This window comes from Panthera pardus, unplaced genomic scaffold (assembly GCF_024362965.1).
Source record: "Panthera pardus isolate Hobbes unplaced genomic scaffold, ASM2436296v1 HiC_scaffold_8, whole genome shotgun sequence".
In the NCBI taxonomy this organism is placed as follows: Eukaryota; Metazoa; Chordata; class Mammalia; order Carnivora; family Felidae; genus Panthera; species Panthera pardus.
The window spans coordinates 71,963,317-71,979,365 of NW_026527013.1; the positions used below are offsets into that span (position 1 = coordinate 71,963,317).

At 47.3% G+C, this 16,049-nt stretch overlaps 1 protein-coding gene across 6 annotated transcripts in view; it reads left to right on the forward strand.

Annotated features, from left to right (window-relative positions):
* GLI3 (GLI family zinc finger 3) overlaps positions 1-16,049 on the forward strand; it is a 281,417-nt gene that overhangs the window by 259,431 nt on the left and 5,937 nt on the right. For 5 of the 6 annotated variants that reach the window (XM_053897676.1, XM_053897679.1, XM_053897678.1 and 2 more), the window contains 4 exons: positions 3,036-3,185; positions 4,553-4,717; positions 10,283-10,573; positions 14,977-15,307. In XM_053897676.1, the coding sequence (XP_053753651.1) occupies positions 3,036-3,185; positions 4,553-4,717; positions 10,283-10,573; positions 14,977-15,307 (937 nt within the window). The remainder of the gene's footprint in view (positions 1-3,035; positions 3,186-4,552; positions 4,718-10,282; positions 10,574-14,976; positions 15,308-16,049) is intronic. The other variant, XM_053897677.1, reaches the window with a different exon arrangement.

Here is a 16,049-nt window from a genome sequence, read left to right on the forward strand (position 1 = left end):
GCGTCCAAGTGCTGCTCTCTGGACGTGCGTTCTGTCCAAGGTTGTATCCTGCAGTCGTGCTGCTGGTGATCTGACCCAGCACTCTGCATCCCAAGTGGGTCCAAGCTCGCCTACCTCAGCGGCATCCTCCCAGCCCATGGAAACTCTTACCTTCTTACCGCACCACGCAGTGGCGTGCTGGAAGCTTCCTGTGTCTGCTAGACCCATCCACCCATCCTCTCCTGCCACGCATGTTCCTCACACTGTTCTTCAAAGGCACCAGGTTCTGTCCCACAGGTCTCACTTTTCTGCCGTGCTGACCCTTTCTCCCCACCCCGTTCCCGATCTGCACACCTGGCTGGTCTCTGCCCCTCGCTTAGGTCCTGCCACGTCATTGAAGAAACTCACCCTGCTCTTTGGATGCAGATTTGAGACCCCCTGTTAATTATTTTTAGAAAACCCTCTTACTTCCTTTCATAACACTGATCACAACTATAATTATATGGTAATTTAAGCCATTATCTACTTGGCTCCGATAGACTGTCATTTCCTTAGGGCAGGAAGTATGTCTGTCTGATTCCCCGGCACAGGGCCTGGTGTGGAGTGGACCCCAGTACACACAGCCCCAGTAAACGCATGAGAGACCAGTAAAACGTTGCAATCACAGATCGTACAGGAAGCGTTTGTTAATTGATGAGAAAAAGCGTTTCTAGAAAACTTGAGACTCAGCTTAAATGCAGCATCCACTCAGAAAACTCTGATTTTGCAGCTCATGCTCAGGTAGCCCCACACGTCTCCCCTTGGAGACCTGGGAGTCTTGGGTAACAAGCACTCAGTTCTCTCCAGGAAGTGTACACGCAAAATAGAGTGAACTCACCTTGTATTCGCTTACTCCACCCGGCAGGGTAGAGCTCACATCTGCATAGCATTCAAATCCTTTTGAATTCTTGAGAGTGTGTTATCTTCAAGTAACAGAACCCTTTACTTGCAGTCATGTTGTATGGATACCAGGTGAAATGAAGCTGAGTTAGATCAGCAGGAGCATCAAGTTCAAGCTCTTTTGTCCAGCGAAAGTTCAGTGTGCACATGAGTCTGAATCAATTCAGCAAATATTTACCGAGGACCTGCCAGGTGCCAGGGACACTGGTCAGTTGCTGAGAATAAGAAGCTAGAAGATGTGGATCCTGCCCTCCAGGAGGAGGCTCAGCCCTGGTTCTAATTCAGCTTTCCAGCTCAGCCTGCCCCTCTCCTCCTTCCTCCTTCCCCTCCTGTCTCCTTTTTCTTTTCGTGTCCCTCAATCCAAGTAGCTTATTTCCAATGACTTGGGAGAAAGTGAACCAAGAGCAGTGTTTAGGGAATGGATTTGTGTGATCAGCAGCTGTTTCCCTTGGAAAGGAGAGTTTGCAGAGCCCTTGTGTGTTCCGTGGGCTTAAAGGCTGGGCTCTGGCATACCTCGGGACAGTCCTGGCTGATAGGTGTGGGCCGCAAAGATGCGCTTGAAGCATAAATTTGAAGATTGCATGGTGTCCCCTGTCCAGCACCTCTGTTCTCCTCATACCCTCATATACATAACTTTTAAGAAATGCTAGTACTTAGGATAGTTGGCTTTTCAGAGGACACCCACGTCTGTGTGTCCTGGGTTGCTACACCCTTGGGGACCCAAGTGACTCTGTGTGGTTTCCTTGTGGCTTGCAGCGCTTCTGAGAGGACCCTGGTTGTCTCCCGCTGTGCTCTGCTCAGTCACCCACTCTCCTCGGTTCTTCCACCTTTCCGACAGCTGCTCAGCTCTCCGACAGAGAGTTCACAGCAACTGCCTTTCTCTGCCCGCACCCATTTTTCACCTCCAGAAAGTGGGACCAACGTCATTTGTTCTAGCGGACCGCCTCCTGGAGGAATGGAGAAAGGCCGACTGAGGGTGGCATCTTGCCCTCAGGCCCCCGGAGACCACTCATTCAGGAGCCAGAGCCTAAGCAAGAAAGTAATTAAGTGTTCTGTCACAGCACACAGTGCATGGAACCCAAAGGGAGCGTTCTCTCATTGAACAGATTCATTTGTGTGGGGTTTCCGTGGATGTTTCAGAAAGGGCTTGCAAGAGCCTTAAATGAAGGCAAATAGGATGTGGGGTAACCAGAGAATAAAAGCAACAGGTTCCACCCAGGGCCCAGCTTTCCTCACTAACCCATAACTGGATACTTAAATCACATCATCATCTTATTTAAATGGACTTAAATGGGATCCTAGTTGAGAACTTTCTCTGCCTCTGGTGCTTCCTTAGGTTTCCTGGGTCTTGGGGTGTGAATCCAGGGAGCCTAACATTATTTGAAAACTTTGAATGGTTAAGGAGTTCAGGGAAATTTATCTTCATATTAAAAACCAAGTTAATAGAATTACATAGAGCTGGAAAGAACCTTAGCACTTAGGGAAGCCATCCCTTTATTTTGTCCCTGAGGAAGGCTAAGATCCTGAGACTAAAGCATTTTGTTGCTCCCTGGTTCTCTTCAGTATCTAGTTCGTTTGTCTGTGATTATTACCCAACGAGAAAAAAACCCACAAATTGGAACTAAAGTGTAGTTTGAAAAGGTGCTTTGGTTTTTTGCTGGCCCTTTATGCAGAATCAGGTGTGCACACACACACGTGTGCTCGTGTTCCCGTTCTCTGCAGTGTCCGCCACAGCGCTAACCCGGGACCCAGAGTGCGTGCGAGCTGGGGAGCAAGCACCCAGCTGCTCTGTCGACCGTGAGACCCCCACTTTGCAGAGGCCCAGCGAGGGTGTGCGGGCTCACCTCATTTCACAAACCCCCCACCTTCAGAGGCATTTCTGGGACACCCAGCTTCCTCCGAATAGGGAGACTCCTGCTACTTAGAAATGAAGCGTGCACAGTTACTAGGAGCAGATTTATTTAAGAAACATACGAACTGACACAAAATCACTTGTATATAAAATTGTCCTATGTTCCTTAGGGCCTCCGGTTGGGGCACTTTCTGCGCCCCCTTCTGTAGCCTTCAGAAAGGAGTCCTGCATTGCTCTCTCCCTTTCTTTTTTTTCCAACCCCCAGCATATAAATAATGACCATATTCATGGTGAGAAGAAGGAATTCGTGTGCCGATGGTTGGATTGCTCGAGAGAGCAGAAGCCCTTCAAAGCCCAGTACATGCTGGTGGTGCACATGAGGAGACACACGGGGGAGAAGCCTCACAAATGCACTGTGAGTGTGCGGCACAGGCTGCTGGCTTGGGGCCATCTGGCACTAGTGCGTGTCAGGTGGGGGTTCAGGGTCACCCGCGGGCCTCTACATGCTATGCTGATGAACCGAGCTGAGGGGGGTGCGGCTGGGTGGCTGGAGGCACGGGTGTCTGTGTTGAATGCCGGTAGTTCTGAGAAGGGGTTCTGAAATGGGGGGATCGCCAGAAGTGGAGAGCAACAGCCACGTTTTGGGGGACAGTAGAAGTCATCTGCGCTGTCCAACAAGGTGGCCATGAGCCACATGTGCCTCTTGGGTGCTTTTGAGACTTGTCCAGAGCAACCAAGGAACTGATAATTTTTTAATTTAAAATTTTTAAAAATTTTTTGATGTTTATTTTTGAGAGAGAGAGAGGCGGGGGAGGGGCCGAGAGAGAGGGAGACCCAGAATCCAAAGGCAGGTTCCAGGCTCTGAGCCATCAGCACAGAGCCCAACGCAGGGCTCGAACTCACCGACCGTGAGATCATGACCTGAGCTGAAGTTGGACGTTTAACCGACTGAGCCACCCAGGTGCCCCTTAATTTAATTTAATTTAATTTAATTTAATTTAATTTAATTTAATTTAAAGAACGGTAAATATAAAGTCAGCCTCTGCTGGCAGGCAGCTAGCACATCACATAGCACAGTTGTGCGGAGTGGCAAGTGGGCAGCAGTGGCTGGGACGCCCTGGCGGGCACTGGGAATGAGCATGTGACCACCACGCCGGCCCCAGCACAAATGCCCATCACGCTGGAGGACTCGGAGGGCAGAAGGAGGTGCAAGCCTGGACTTGAAACACTTGAGTTCACTTTTAAAAGTATAACCCAGATGACTTGAGAGTTTTTCTTTGCCTTCCTAGTCTATCCCCACGGCCTGGTATCCACCCGCAGGGTGGCTGGGACTCAGCCTCTTTCCCTGAGGTGCCTCCAAACACATGGGCACTGCTCAGCCCTGCACTTTACATCTTAAAGGCCCTTTACAAACATGATCAAATTCCGTGCCTTTGTATGGACACAAAGCCATATTAGTGAACTTTGTGCTGAATCTAAAATCAGTGGGAATTTGAGGAGATCAGTGAGCAGATAATGAAACCCATTGTGCACATTGAGTGGTCTATTAAAAAAAAAAAAAAAAAAAGACCTCCAGGACTTTTACTAGCCCTGAAAATGCAGTCTCTTGAACTGCACTGAGCCCCATCTGAATCCCAATAAATGCAGAGTTTAGTGGACTTTTGTTCCTCGGTTTTGAAAAGCTGCTGACCCTCCAGACGTCAGTCTTTCATCAACTCTGAGGGACTGTTGGGCATAAGCCGGGATTGTGTGGAGTAATGCAGATTTACCTGTTGTCCCCAGTTTGAAGGTTGCACAAAGGCCTACTCGAGACTAGAAAACTTGAAAACGCACTTGAGATCCCACACTGGAGAGAAACCGTACGTCTGTGAGCACGAAGGTTGCAACAAGGCTTTCTCAAATGCCTCCGATCGCGCCAAGCACCAAAACAGGACGCATTCCAATGAGGTGAGGCTCCTCTACGAGACATTCTTTGGGCCCAGAGCTCGTGGTGCAAACAAAGAGCCCTCGTGGGCAATGCACACGGAGGGGAGGCCCATCCCATCTGATTTCCTGTCTGCCATCCCCAGCAAGAGCGTGCACTGGCTGCGGCTGCAGGTGGGGGCCTGGAGCCTCAGAGGTAGGGGCTGAAAAGGGGCCTGGTTTGCCGAGGAATGCAGATCAGGAGGGAACCTCAAACCCCTGACTAGTCTCACAGTTGTTCAGAACTGCCACCTACTGGTCAAACAGTCGGAGCATTTAACTGTGGCATTGCTACCGCTTGCTCCTCCTGGAATAGCAGGATCCATGCAGAGGACGACCCTGTAAGCACCCAGGATAGATCAGAAGCAGTGTGCTGACAGCTGATAGCTTACTGCTAAGACAGCCACTTTTGTTTGCTTTCTCCAGGTGGTATCTTTAAATGCATTATATCCAAAAAGACTTTCACAGGGCAACCAGGCTTGGCTAAACAGGATTTCCAGACATTCTCAATTCCAGAGGATCTTGAGAGAGCTATTCTCAGCAAACCAGAATGGTTGCTGGTCAGTCATTTAAGACAGCATATTGAATAAAAGCGCCATGGTTAATGGGTGGTTCCTGCTGTGTTGCTGTTATTTGTAGGTACTTATCCCCCCAAAATGTCAGAAGGAGCCTAAGAATGAAAATGATTCCAAACTATTTTGCTTATGTTTTTTTTTTTTAATTTTTATTCATTTTTGAGAGAGAGCACCAGCAGGGAAGGGGCAGAGAGAGAGAGGGAGACACAGAAACCGAAGCAGGCTCCGGGTTCTGAGCTGTCAGCACAAAGCCCGATGCAGGGCTTGAACCCACGAACCGTGAGATCATGACCTGAGCCCAAGTCGGACCCTTAACCCGCTGAGCCACCCGGGTGCCCCTGTTTTGCCTGTGTTTTAATGCATGTCTACCTATAGGCCTCCAGCTTCTATTTGAAGGTCTAGCTCAAGTTCTGACTTGTCTGTGATGCCTTCTCTTGAATGAATCCAGAGATGAACAAAAAAGCTCTTCACGTTTTGGGTAAAAATGCGATGGCTGGCCAGAATTTGTCAACAGGAGACATCGTTCTGCCCCGCTAAGCACGTCATCAGTGCGGTTGCAGTGTGTGAGAGAGGAGCATTTGACCTTTCAGCTCAGGGACCATTGGCTTTAAGGTCCTTGCCAAATGTCCCTTCAGCTTAAGGGACAGAGCAAAAACATCTCCGAAGAGATTAACGACACTTTTTTTTTTTTTTTAAGTTTATCTCTTTATTTTGAGAGAGAGGGAGAAAGACTACGAGCAGGGGAACAGCAGAGAGAAAGGGACAGAGAGAATCCCATGCAGGCTCTGCAGTGTCAGCACAGAGTCCAATGCGAACCGCGAGATCATGACCTGAGCAGAAATCAAGAATCAGACGCTTAACCCACTGAGCCACCCAGGCGTCCCCCACACTTTCTTAAAAGCACACTCACACTGAAGCTCATATGTGCAGGTTCACATGTGTGAACTCTTTTTGAAAGGGTCATGGTGGACTAAGGAGATTGCATCCTTTGGAATCTCATTATTAGTCAACTGTTTGAGGATGCTTTGGGGGAGATCCCACATACCCATATTTTCACGTCAAAAATGCTTTTACAGGGGCACCTGGGTGGCTCAGTCGGTTGGGCGTCCGACTTCGGCTCAGGTCGTGATCTCCCGGTTCGTGGGTTCAAGCCCCGCATCGGGCTGTGTGCTGACAGCTCGGAGCCCGGAGCCTGCTTCGGATTCTGTGTCTCCCTCTCTCTCTCTGCCCCTCCCCCGCTCTTGCTCTGTCTCTCTCTGTGTCTCTTAAATATAAACAAAGGAAAATATTTTAAAACATAATAAAAAAGCTTTTACTACCCGCACTTCTTGTAGTGTCACCTACTGTACTTGTTTTGTGAGAACCTCCAGGGAGTCTAGGCGAATCCATAGAGACAGAAAGCAGATTAGTGGTTGCCAGAGGCTGAGGGGAAGGGAATAGGGTAAGGATTTCTTTTGGGGATGATGAAAACATCCTAGAATTTGATTGATAGTAGTGACAGTTGCACAAGATTGCGGATGTACAAAATGCCACTGCACCGTGCAATTTCTAAGTGTTCTTTTAATGGTATGTGAATTATATCTCAGTTTAAAATGTTTTAGGGAATGCGATTAACTTAGAATTAAATTAAAATACTTAACTGCATTCCATATATATATATATATATATATACGCACAATTATGACTAGAAATTTAGAAGACATTCATTCCTATAGTATATAGGCCCAAGGCCCAGGGCCCACCCCTGTTCTTATGGAGAAATTGGGGCAGTGAGTGTGTTAAGATTAGTGGTATGCACATGTACAAACATACTTACTCAGCTTTGTGTCTTTCTTATGGACCTAAAATATGTGCACCGCAGTTTGCTATGCTTAAATGCATTACAGCTAAGCTTGTACACTTCTGTGAGGTAAAAAGTGCGATGCTGTATGAAAGTTTATCCATTAGGAGAGTAATAGATACCTCGGTCAGTCCTCTCTTTCACCAGGGTGGAACAGTTTATCTAAAATAAATTAACAGCCTTGAGCATGCAAGGCTTGGGCCTTAAGAATGATGGACATTTTCACATCCACCAAAATTAAGTTTGTCCAGGAAGTCTAGATTTGTGTCATAAGACGGTCCTAGATAATCCTAGATATCTTCTTTCATTCATTTGCTTTCTTATTTGTACTTTCATTCATTCACTAAACAAATAGGGAGAGCTAGTTAGGTGACACAGCGCCTTGCTGTTCCAGGTTCGGCACAGAATACCGTGGGCTAGAAGCCAGTCTGGCCCTCCCCACCCACCCCCAGGCTGCCTCACCCATGTGGGGCTGTAGCAGTGACCTCTGCCAGGGACCCTTCCTCCAGACCACACAGCTTATGTCCTCCCAAAGCCACACTAAACAAGTTTCCTTGGGGTCTGACTCGGTTGTATCTCCTTCTCCAGAAAGTTCCAGTGGCTCCCTCTTACCTTTAGGGAAAGTTTAGACTCCCTGGGCTTGTACCTGCTGTCACTGGGCCCAAGCCTGCCCTTCCAGGCTTGACCTCTTACCTTTGTGGCCGTGAATGGCGCTGACAGCCATGCCCCTGTGCACGAAGCGGTCCTGACTCTGGACCTTGGCTTTTCTTTCGCATCCCCTTCCCTCATTTTTATCCCTCAGAATCTTGTTCTTCTTTCAGGACCCAGCTGCAATGCTCCTCTTCCTAATAAAGTTCTGTTCATTGAGTAATTACTGTGTGCAACACATCAGGGTGAGCATTTCGTGTATGTTGTCCTGTTTAACCCTTACCATGACCCAGTGAGCTGGGCATTATACCCAGATGTAAAAACTTAATAACTGATGCCTCCTCCAATCACCCCAACTGAAAAATGGTTCCCCTGTGTCCACATCATTCTGTAGCATTCAGAGTTTACCCTGGTGATAATTACATGCTGTCCTATTTCTCCTGCGTATTTTATATCCCCTGACATCAAATCCTGCGGTATATAACTTTGTGTTCACAGAGTCTTGCATAGAGTAGGGACCACGAAATGTTTATTGAAAAATCTAGTCGGGTAAATTCTACAAAGTCAAGTACACAAAAGTATCCATGGCTTTCACAAAGTACCTTCGGTTGAGGGGGTCAAAAAGAAGACAGCCATGGCAGAAGTTGAGTTATCTCGGACCGTGAGACCGGCAACATTTATCTTCACCTACAGTTCTGTTTCATCTCAGCCATTGATCTCAACTGAATTTGGAGGCGAAGCCATGTAACTGGGTTAATGTGTTTTTTCGTTAACGCATTAAGTTTCCTGAACCCGTGTTCTGATGGTTTTTTTTTAAGGGGATATTGTGTATGCTCACACACAAGGGCACATGGATGGGTCCATATGTACTTGTAGGTGCTGTCGGTCCTAGAAGCGTAGACTCTCCATCTCTAACTGTGTCCTTCTTTCCCAACTAACCCATAGTATACACATGCATATATTTATGGGAACAGGAGCTTCTCAGATGCATAGTGCTGGCCTGGCTGTGTGCCCTCCCCCGGCCCAACCCCTCCCTGACACCTGCACCACACATCCCAGTGTTCCCGCTGATGGAACAGCCTGTCACGGCAGTGAGGTGAGCAGGCACAGGGCCGATGTCAGAACACTATAAGGTAATGGCCCTGATCGCTGGAGCCATTCTTCTGTCCCTAATGCATAGAATTTGATGTGCTCGTCTCATTATATATATGCTGCAAATCACACAAGACTCTGAATAGAAGTAATTCATAGTTAATGGGAATCAATTCTACCCAAAAGAATCGCAAATTTGGAGGTGAAGTCTCTCGGGATAATTTTCGGAGTCTTCACTTACTACATTAGGACATTTCATCGTTTTATGTAGCACTCAGTCTGTTCTTGGGCTTTTAGTGAAAAAGCGTCTTTTAGACACATACATTCTTTAAGACAGGACATCTTTTTTAATATAATGGGTACATTACATTAATCATGCTTTTTATGACTATCACTTACCTAATAGCTTACCTTCTGATATACATAGACATCTACTCATATAAGCACTCATGCATATATTATATTTCAAGCCGGGTAAACAAGATCTCAGTTCTGATGTTGGTCATGAGTTGGTGACAGTGATTCTGTGTTTTGAGTGAATAATTTAGCTGTAAGCATCCGTATACTTTTTAATGACAGCATTTGTAGGTTTGTCGCTGGCCCACAAAGGAAATAATTCACAGGCCTCAGTGTTCAAGAGCAAAGCCTAGATCAGGAACCCTCATTTCCAGGACACCATCCAACAGCCCTTCTCAGTTTGTGAGTGAGCTTTCATAGACGGTCTAACAGGGCTTTAGAGCTTTGAAAATCTGAAAGGTTCTGGATATTCAGAGCCCTGATCATCCCAGACCGTGGTAATGCCACCCAAACGGGCATATTTTAGTGATCTCTAACATTGAAGAGGGGTTGGCAATGTTTTAAAATTATGCCTGTGTGTAGAGAGCACATTTCCACAAAGGCTGTAGGGATTTTTTTGGTCTGAAAACCAGGACATCCTTAAGGAATTTCTTCACACAGACCCTCCCCAAGGCATATAGCTTTCTTCTGATTAGGTGACAGGTGTCTTTAAGCCTTCTTCTTAGAAGAAGATGGTGGTCACTACCACCATCTTTTGTTACCATCATCTTCAAATACCTATTGAGTAGCTACCGTGACACAGAATACTTCTTCCTACTCTCAGGATAAATGTTTCCAAGAACATACAGGCAAGTTACACACTCCTCGCTCTCCTAGCACATTCTCTAAAAGAATAGCCTATTAAAGCTAGATTCACTGACTGGTATTCAGATGGCCTTTATTAAACACTTAGTAGGTAGAGGTATTTGAACACGTCACAGCTTTGCGGCAGTGCTTTTGAAGGAATTCAAGATACGGTGTGCACCCACGAGACTGTTGGGCTGGGGCGTTATCCCTTTGATAACCGTCTCTTATTTCGTTCCATGTGGCTTTCGGCAGAAACCGTATGTGTGCAAAATCCCAGGCTGCACTAAGCGCTACACAGACCCCAGTTCCCTCCGGAAGCATGTGAAGACAGTGCATGGCCCAGAGGCTCATGTCACCAAGAAGCAGCGTGGGGACATACATCCTCGGCCTCCCCCACCACGAGATTCCGGCAGCCACTCACAGTCCAGGTCACCTGGCCGGCAGACTCAGGGAGCCCTTGGTGAGCAGAAGGACCTCAGCAACACTACCTCAAAGCGGGAAGAATGCCTCCAAGTGAAAGCAGTCAAGGCAGAGAAGCCCATGGTATGTCATTCACTTTCCTTCTGCTTGACCTCAAGCCACCCTAGGTCATTTTCAAAAGCCAGCTAGGGCATTAGGAGGGACCAGACTGCCCGGGTCCTCACTGCCCTGGGCTCTCTGATTGAAGAGGTCAGGAGCTCAGAGACCTGGGTTCCTTACTCAAGGTGAATCAGTGTAGAAGAGCTCAGAAAAGAGCATCAAGGTTTGCTAACGGTTAGCTAAATCAATCTGGAGCCAGACCACTTTGTTGTGGCAGGTAGAGAGGCATGACTGTCTACATTTTCAGCAGGGCCATAATGCAGAAAATCATCCATTCTGTCTTTCTGGAAACATGTTTTTTGTCTTATGCTTTGCCCAGGTGACCCTGAGATAAATAAGCTGTGGTCCCCGGTCTTTAGGCACTTACAGTCCAGCAGGGTAGACAGACCAGCAATAGGCAAATATTTACAACTCCATGTGCTGGGTCTTTAACACAAGTCTGCATGAGAGCATTCAAGGGGGGAACAAACCACCTGTGCACTTGAGGATGTGACTGGCGAGGCTGAGGGGGTGGCCCTCAAGTTCAGCACTTAGAGAGGGGCAGGGGCAGGGCCGCAGAAACCGTGGGGCCCTGGGAGGATGTGCAGAAGTAAAAACGAGTGAGAATAAGAAAGATTAGATTTTACTGGTGATGGGGAATGACTTGGCACAACTGGTTTATTTTAGAAAAGCCAGCTTGAGTTCCAGGCTAGGGATTGGCTTGATAGACCAGAGACCATTTCTGCTGTGGTACCTGAACCAAGGAGGCAGAGAGCAAGGGAGGAATTTGAAAGATGTCACAGGGAAAACTCATTCTGGTTTGGTGACTGATGGATGGTTTATGCTACAGTCGCGGCTTCTCTCAAACTTCTGTTGGTTATTTTTCTTTATGTATGTGCCATACTGAAACATCTAAGACTTTTTAGAAGATGAGAAAAATGAAAAGAGAAGCTGTCCGAAGAGGTTCAGTACATTTGTATTTGGCAGTGTACCTAATGGAGTCAGCTCTGGGAACGTGTCAGGTTCTGGTCTGGCGCTCTCTGCATAAGGAGGAAATGTACCAGGTAGATTTCCTGGTACCAGGAAAGTTACCAGGTACTCCGTGCGCTTAGATTAACAGATGCCTGGAAATGGTCAGGCAGGCATATGTATACTCAGTTTAAGGAAGTATTTTCTTAAAATGAGGACAGTCCAGCAATCGGGTGGACATCCTGTGAATTCCAGAGTGATATCACCACACAGCAGTACGTATGGGTAAGAAAGAATGCACATTCAGTTCCAGGGTTGACAGAGTGGAGTTGAATGACTGATTGAATTTTAATGACTTACTGAGTTTGTCTTATAAGTTTTAGAAAGCGACATAAAGTCTAGCCAAAAATAATACAAATAAGCTCTCCAGATTTATCATTACTTCCCAGAGGGTAGCTGTATTTTGCTTTTAAAAAGCACCTGAGTCAGAAAAGAAAAAGAAAAGGCACCTTAGTCAAAAGTTGATGTGTGTGTTATGACTCATCACTATAGTTTAAAATTAATCAGTTCACGGGCAGTGTTTTCTATACTCCTTTCTTTTGGGACCACATATCAATTTCCTAAAATAAAGTCCACCTGTACTGTGCAGAACATTCAACAGTTTATCCTCAAGTGTTTAATGAAACAAGGAAAATGAATCTGTAGTCTCCTAGATTATGTCATCGAGAGACAATGATTTATGTTCTTTGGACATCCTATGGACCCAGAGCCTCTCGTACCTTTAATGTACATCCCTAGCCCAAGGAAACTTGTCATCTCCTCTCCAAACACCCATTATTTAAAAAGAAAATTGGTAGAAATAGGAACTTATAGTTATTTGGCTCAGTGACATCTGAGATGCCCCAAGATGTGAACTATTTTATAAAGTAATTAAATCATAGAAACATGGGCTGGAAGGGATCATAGAGATCGAGACGAAGCTCCATATTTTATAGGTAAGGCTAAAAAAATCAAATTTCCTACTGGGGTTATTGTGTACATACACATGCGAATAGAAGTAGACACCTTCATAGACATTTACTAATGCATATGAGATTTAATTTCTAATGTTCTTTCTTTAAAAACTTGTCTTTGATCATCATGCTATGAATTAAATTCTTTCTTCTTTTTTTCTTATTAATTCCACATCTCTTCTTTGTAATGCTCCTAAATGTCTTGTTCTCACTTCCTAAGGACAGTGGGTAATAAGGTGAGGGAATTTTGGCTTCTCTGCCCTTTTTGTTTTGTGTTCATTTTAACATTTAACTTTTAAGCGTTCCATTTTTCTTTTGTTTTTTTTGTGCTTTGTGATATCTTTGGTAGTGACCATTACTCAGATCTGTTTCAAACATAGAAGCAATGTGTTTTGAACGTTCAGCATGTGGAAATGTGGAGTTAGATGGTGAAACTCATCGTTTTATTTGTCTAGGCTTTCATAATAAATCACACTGGGGCCGACCAAGCAGATGTTCGCAAAGACTATTTAATTATCAGATTGACACATGTAAATTCATCCTTGGACCAGACAGGTACCTCCCTCTTTGAGGACGATCTGTATACATTTGCTGTTAGCAAGTTAATCTATATTTAAATGTCTGAGCTCCTCTGAGCAGCTCTCGTTACAAGCTCATTTGCATCCTCCTGTGCCCTGTGGAAAGGAGTCTGCGGTGCGTGTGTACGTACACATCCACACAGATCCACATGCACGCACTCGGAGTGGACAGTCCAAGAGGAAAAGACCAAGAGAACTCTGGATGCTCCAAGTACCTTGGGAAGGAGCAGGTGGCCCGGCACTCCCAAGATTCTGCGGAAGCAAAACTCAAGCGAGGCTTCACGAACTCATGATCCCATTTGTGTGTCTCACTTTGCTCTGCTTGGTTGCCCAGGACAAACTTCGTGTATCACATGGCACTCACTTAGAAAGTGTTCATTTGCTTGGGTGTATGTGCTGTGGTTGCAGAGCGAGTGTTAACGGGTTCTACTGAGAAGCCCTCTGTCTAAAACCCCTTCCCGACGGTACCGTGCAGCCCACCTGGGGCAGTAGGTGTCTGTCACTGAGTGTGTGTGTGTATGTGTGTGTGTGTGTGGGTGTGGTTCTCTCTCCCTGGAGGATTTGCCCTTCCGGCTGCTGTCAGGCTCCAGTTTGTAGAGTAATGGTGGAGGAAGGCACTGTGGAAGAATGGAACTAGCCCCCAGCTGGGAGTCTAGGCTGGTCACACCATTGACTTTGTGACTTTGTGACCCTGGTCAGTCACTGAACTTCTCTGAACGAATATCACTTTTCTTATCAACACAAAAGGGGTGATACTGTGTATCAACCAGGGCACTGGTGGGATTTTAGATAGAGCAGACTGCTCCTTGAGGGCCATTTTATATGGTGCTCCCCAGACCTGAGGACAGTCAGCTTTCTGCTCCCCAGCTCCAGGAGCTCCAGGGGGGGGGGGGTGTCCTCTCCCTGACTGAGAACCAGTGGACTAGATCAAGTTTCTGTCTAGTTGCAGAATTGTCTTCCACAGTCCACACGGTTGGGGGCGGGGAGATGTTGCCTGATTCTCCTAGAGAAATGCCAAGGCACTTTCGATCATTCCTCAGACTCAGATGGCTGTAACTTGCAGCCTTTCAAGCCCCCCACCCCCACCACCCCTCCGGGTACAGCAGAAGCTAAGTGATGGAGGTTGTGCCTCCTACAGCTGCCTTTACCCACAGCCTGGTTGGGGTTCTACAGAGCAGTCAAGTACGCACAGAAAGAGGCAGAGGTCACAGAGAGCTTGGGGAACCATCCCTGAATAGCTCAGAGAGGGTCTCGTGTGCTGCTGGTGCTCAGCTTCCACGTATGCTGTAGCCAAGCAGCATGAACCTCTGGGCCAAAGCCACCTGGGATAATAAGACCAGCTGATGCTGTCAGAGCCAATCAGTAAATGTTTCCCAGGTCTTTTTATATTTCGTGTGCTTTCCGGGCCTCACAATTCCCACAACGGTCCCGAAGATAAAGAAGACGTCCCCCTTTTAAAAGGGATAAGGAAACTGAGGTTCAGAGTGACCTAGTATTTTGCCCGGAGGATAAAGTCAGGTCGTACAAGCGGGATTGCACCTGAGGGAGTGTTTGCAGAGCTGGCCTCTGGGGCGGGATTCCACAAGCGGAGGTGGTGCCAGTCACACCCCGTGCAGCAAGCCCCGCTTCCATCGCCCCCACTGCACATCCGCCTGGCATTCCATCAGTCTCTGTGGTCGAGGGAAGCCGCCTGCCTTCACCAGCACGTAGTTCTTCTCATGCAACCCGCTGAGCTCCCTGCGGGGCTAGGTCTGCATGAGCTCTCATTCCTAGCTCCCTTTCCTTTTTCCTTCGCGGTGACGTTTCTCTGCTTTCCTCTCGACCCCAGCAGACATCTCAGCCAAGCCCTGGTGGTCAGTCTTCATGCAGCAGCCAACAGTCCCCCATCAGCAACTATTCCAACAGTGGGCTCGAGCTTCCTCTGACCGACGGCGGGGGTGTGGGAGACCTCGGGGCCATCGACGAAACCCCAATCATGGACTCGACCATTTCCACTGCCACCACGGCCCTCGCTTTGCAAGCCAGGAGGAATCCGGCAGGGACCAAATGGATGGAACACGTAAAACTAGAAAGGCTCAAACAAGTGAATGGAATACTGCCACGACTGAACCCCATTCTACCCCCCAAAGCCCCTGCAGTCTCTCCTCTCATAGGAAACGGTGAGTTCCGTGTCCTACCTCACGTCAGCTCAGGGCTGTCTGTTCTTTTCTGTACAAACCAGTGTGAGAGGAACCAGGCTTGATGTGTGTTGGTATGTCCCCTGGTCCTCAAATTATACTGTCACCATATGTACGTGTCAGGGTTGCCTTTCTGGGGAGTCCATATTTTAAAAACAGGTAATAAGGGGATGATCCCAAAACAGAAAGTAGCACACAGGATGATAATACTGTGTGCATGACTACCGTTCTGATGGTGAAATTGTAGCTGTTAGACCAGGGTGGGGAGATCCCTGCAACAGACATTTGGGGTTAGCATTGCCATCTGGTTTCCAGTCTACAGTTGGGAGTTCCACAACCACCTTTTTTCTTTTTAATGTTTATTTATTTTTAAGAGAGACAGAGACAGTATGAGTGGGAGCTGGGCAGAGAGACGGAGATACAGAAGCCAAAGTAGGTTCCAGCCTCTGAACTGTCAGCACGGAGCCGGATGTGGGGCTGGAACTCACAGACCATGAGATCATGACCTGAGCTGAAGTCAGGCGCTTAACCTACTGAGCCACCCAGGTGGCCCAGTTCAGCAGCCACCTTGATTTGACGTTTCAAGGGAAGCCAGGCAGCCTTTTGCACTGGCAGACCCATGTCAGGTTTCGCTCCTGAGATTGCACCGAATACCGGGGCGTATCCTAAAGGGGGAACCTCCCCACCCACCAGCTCAGGCAGACTCCCCCTTCTCAGGATGTCC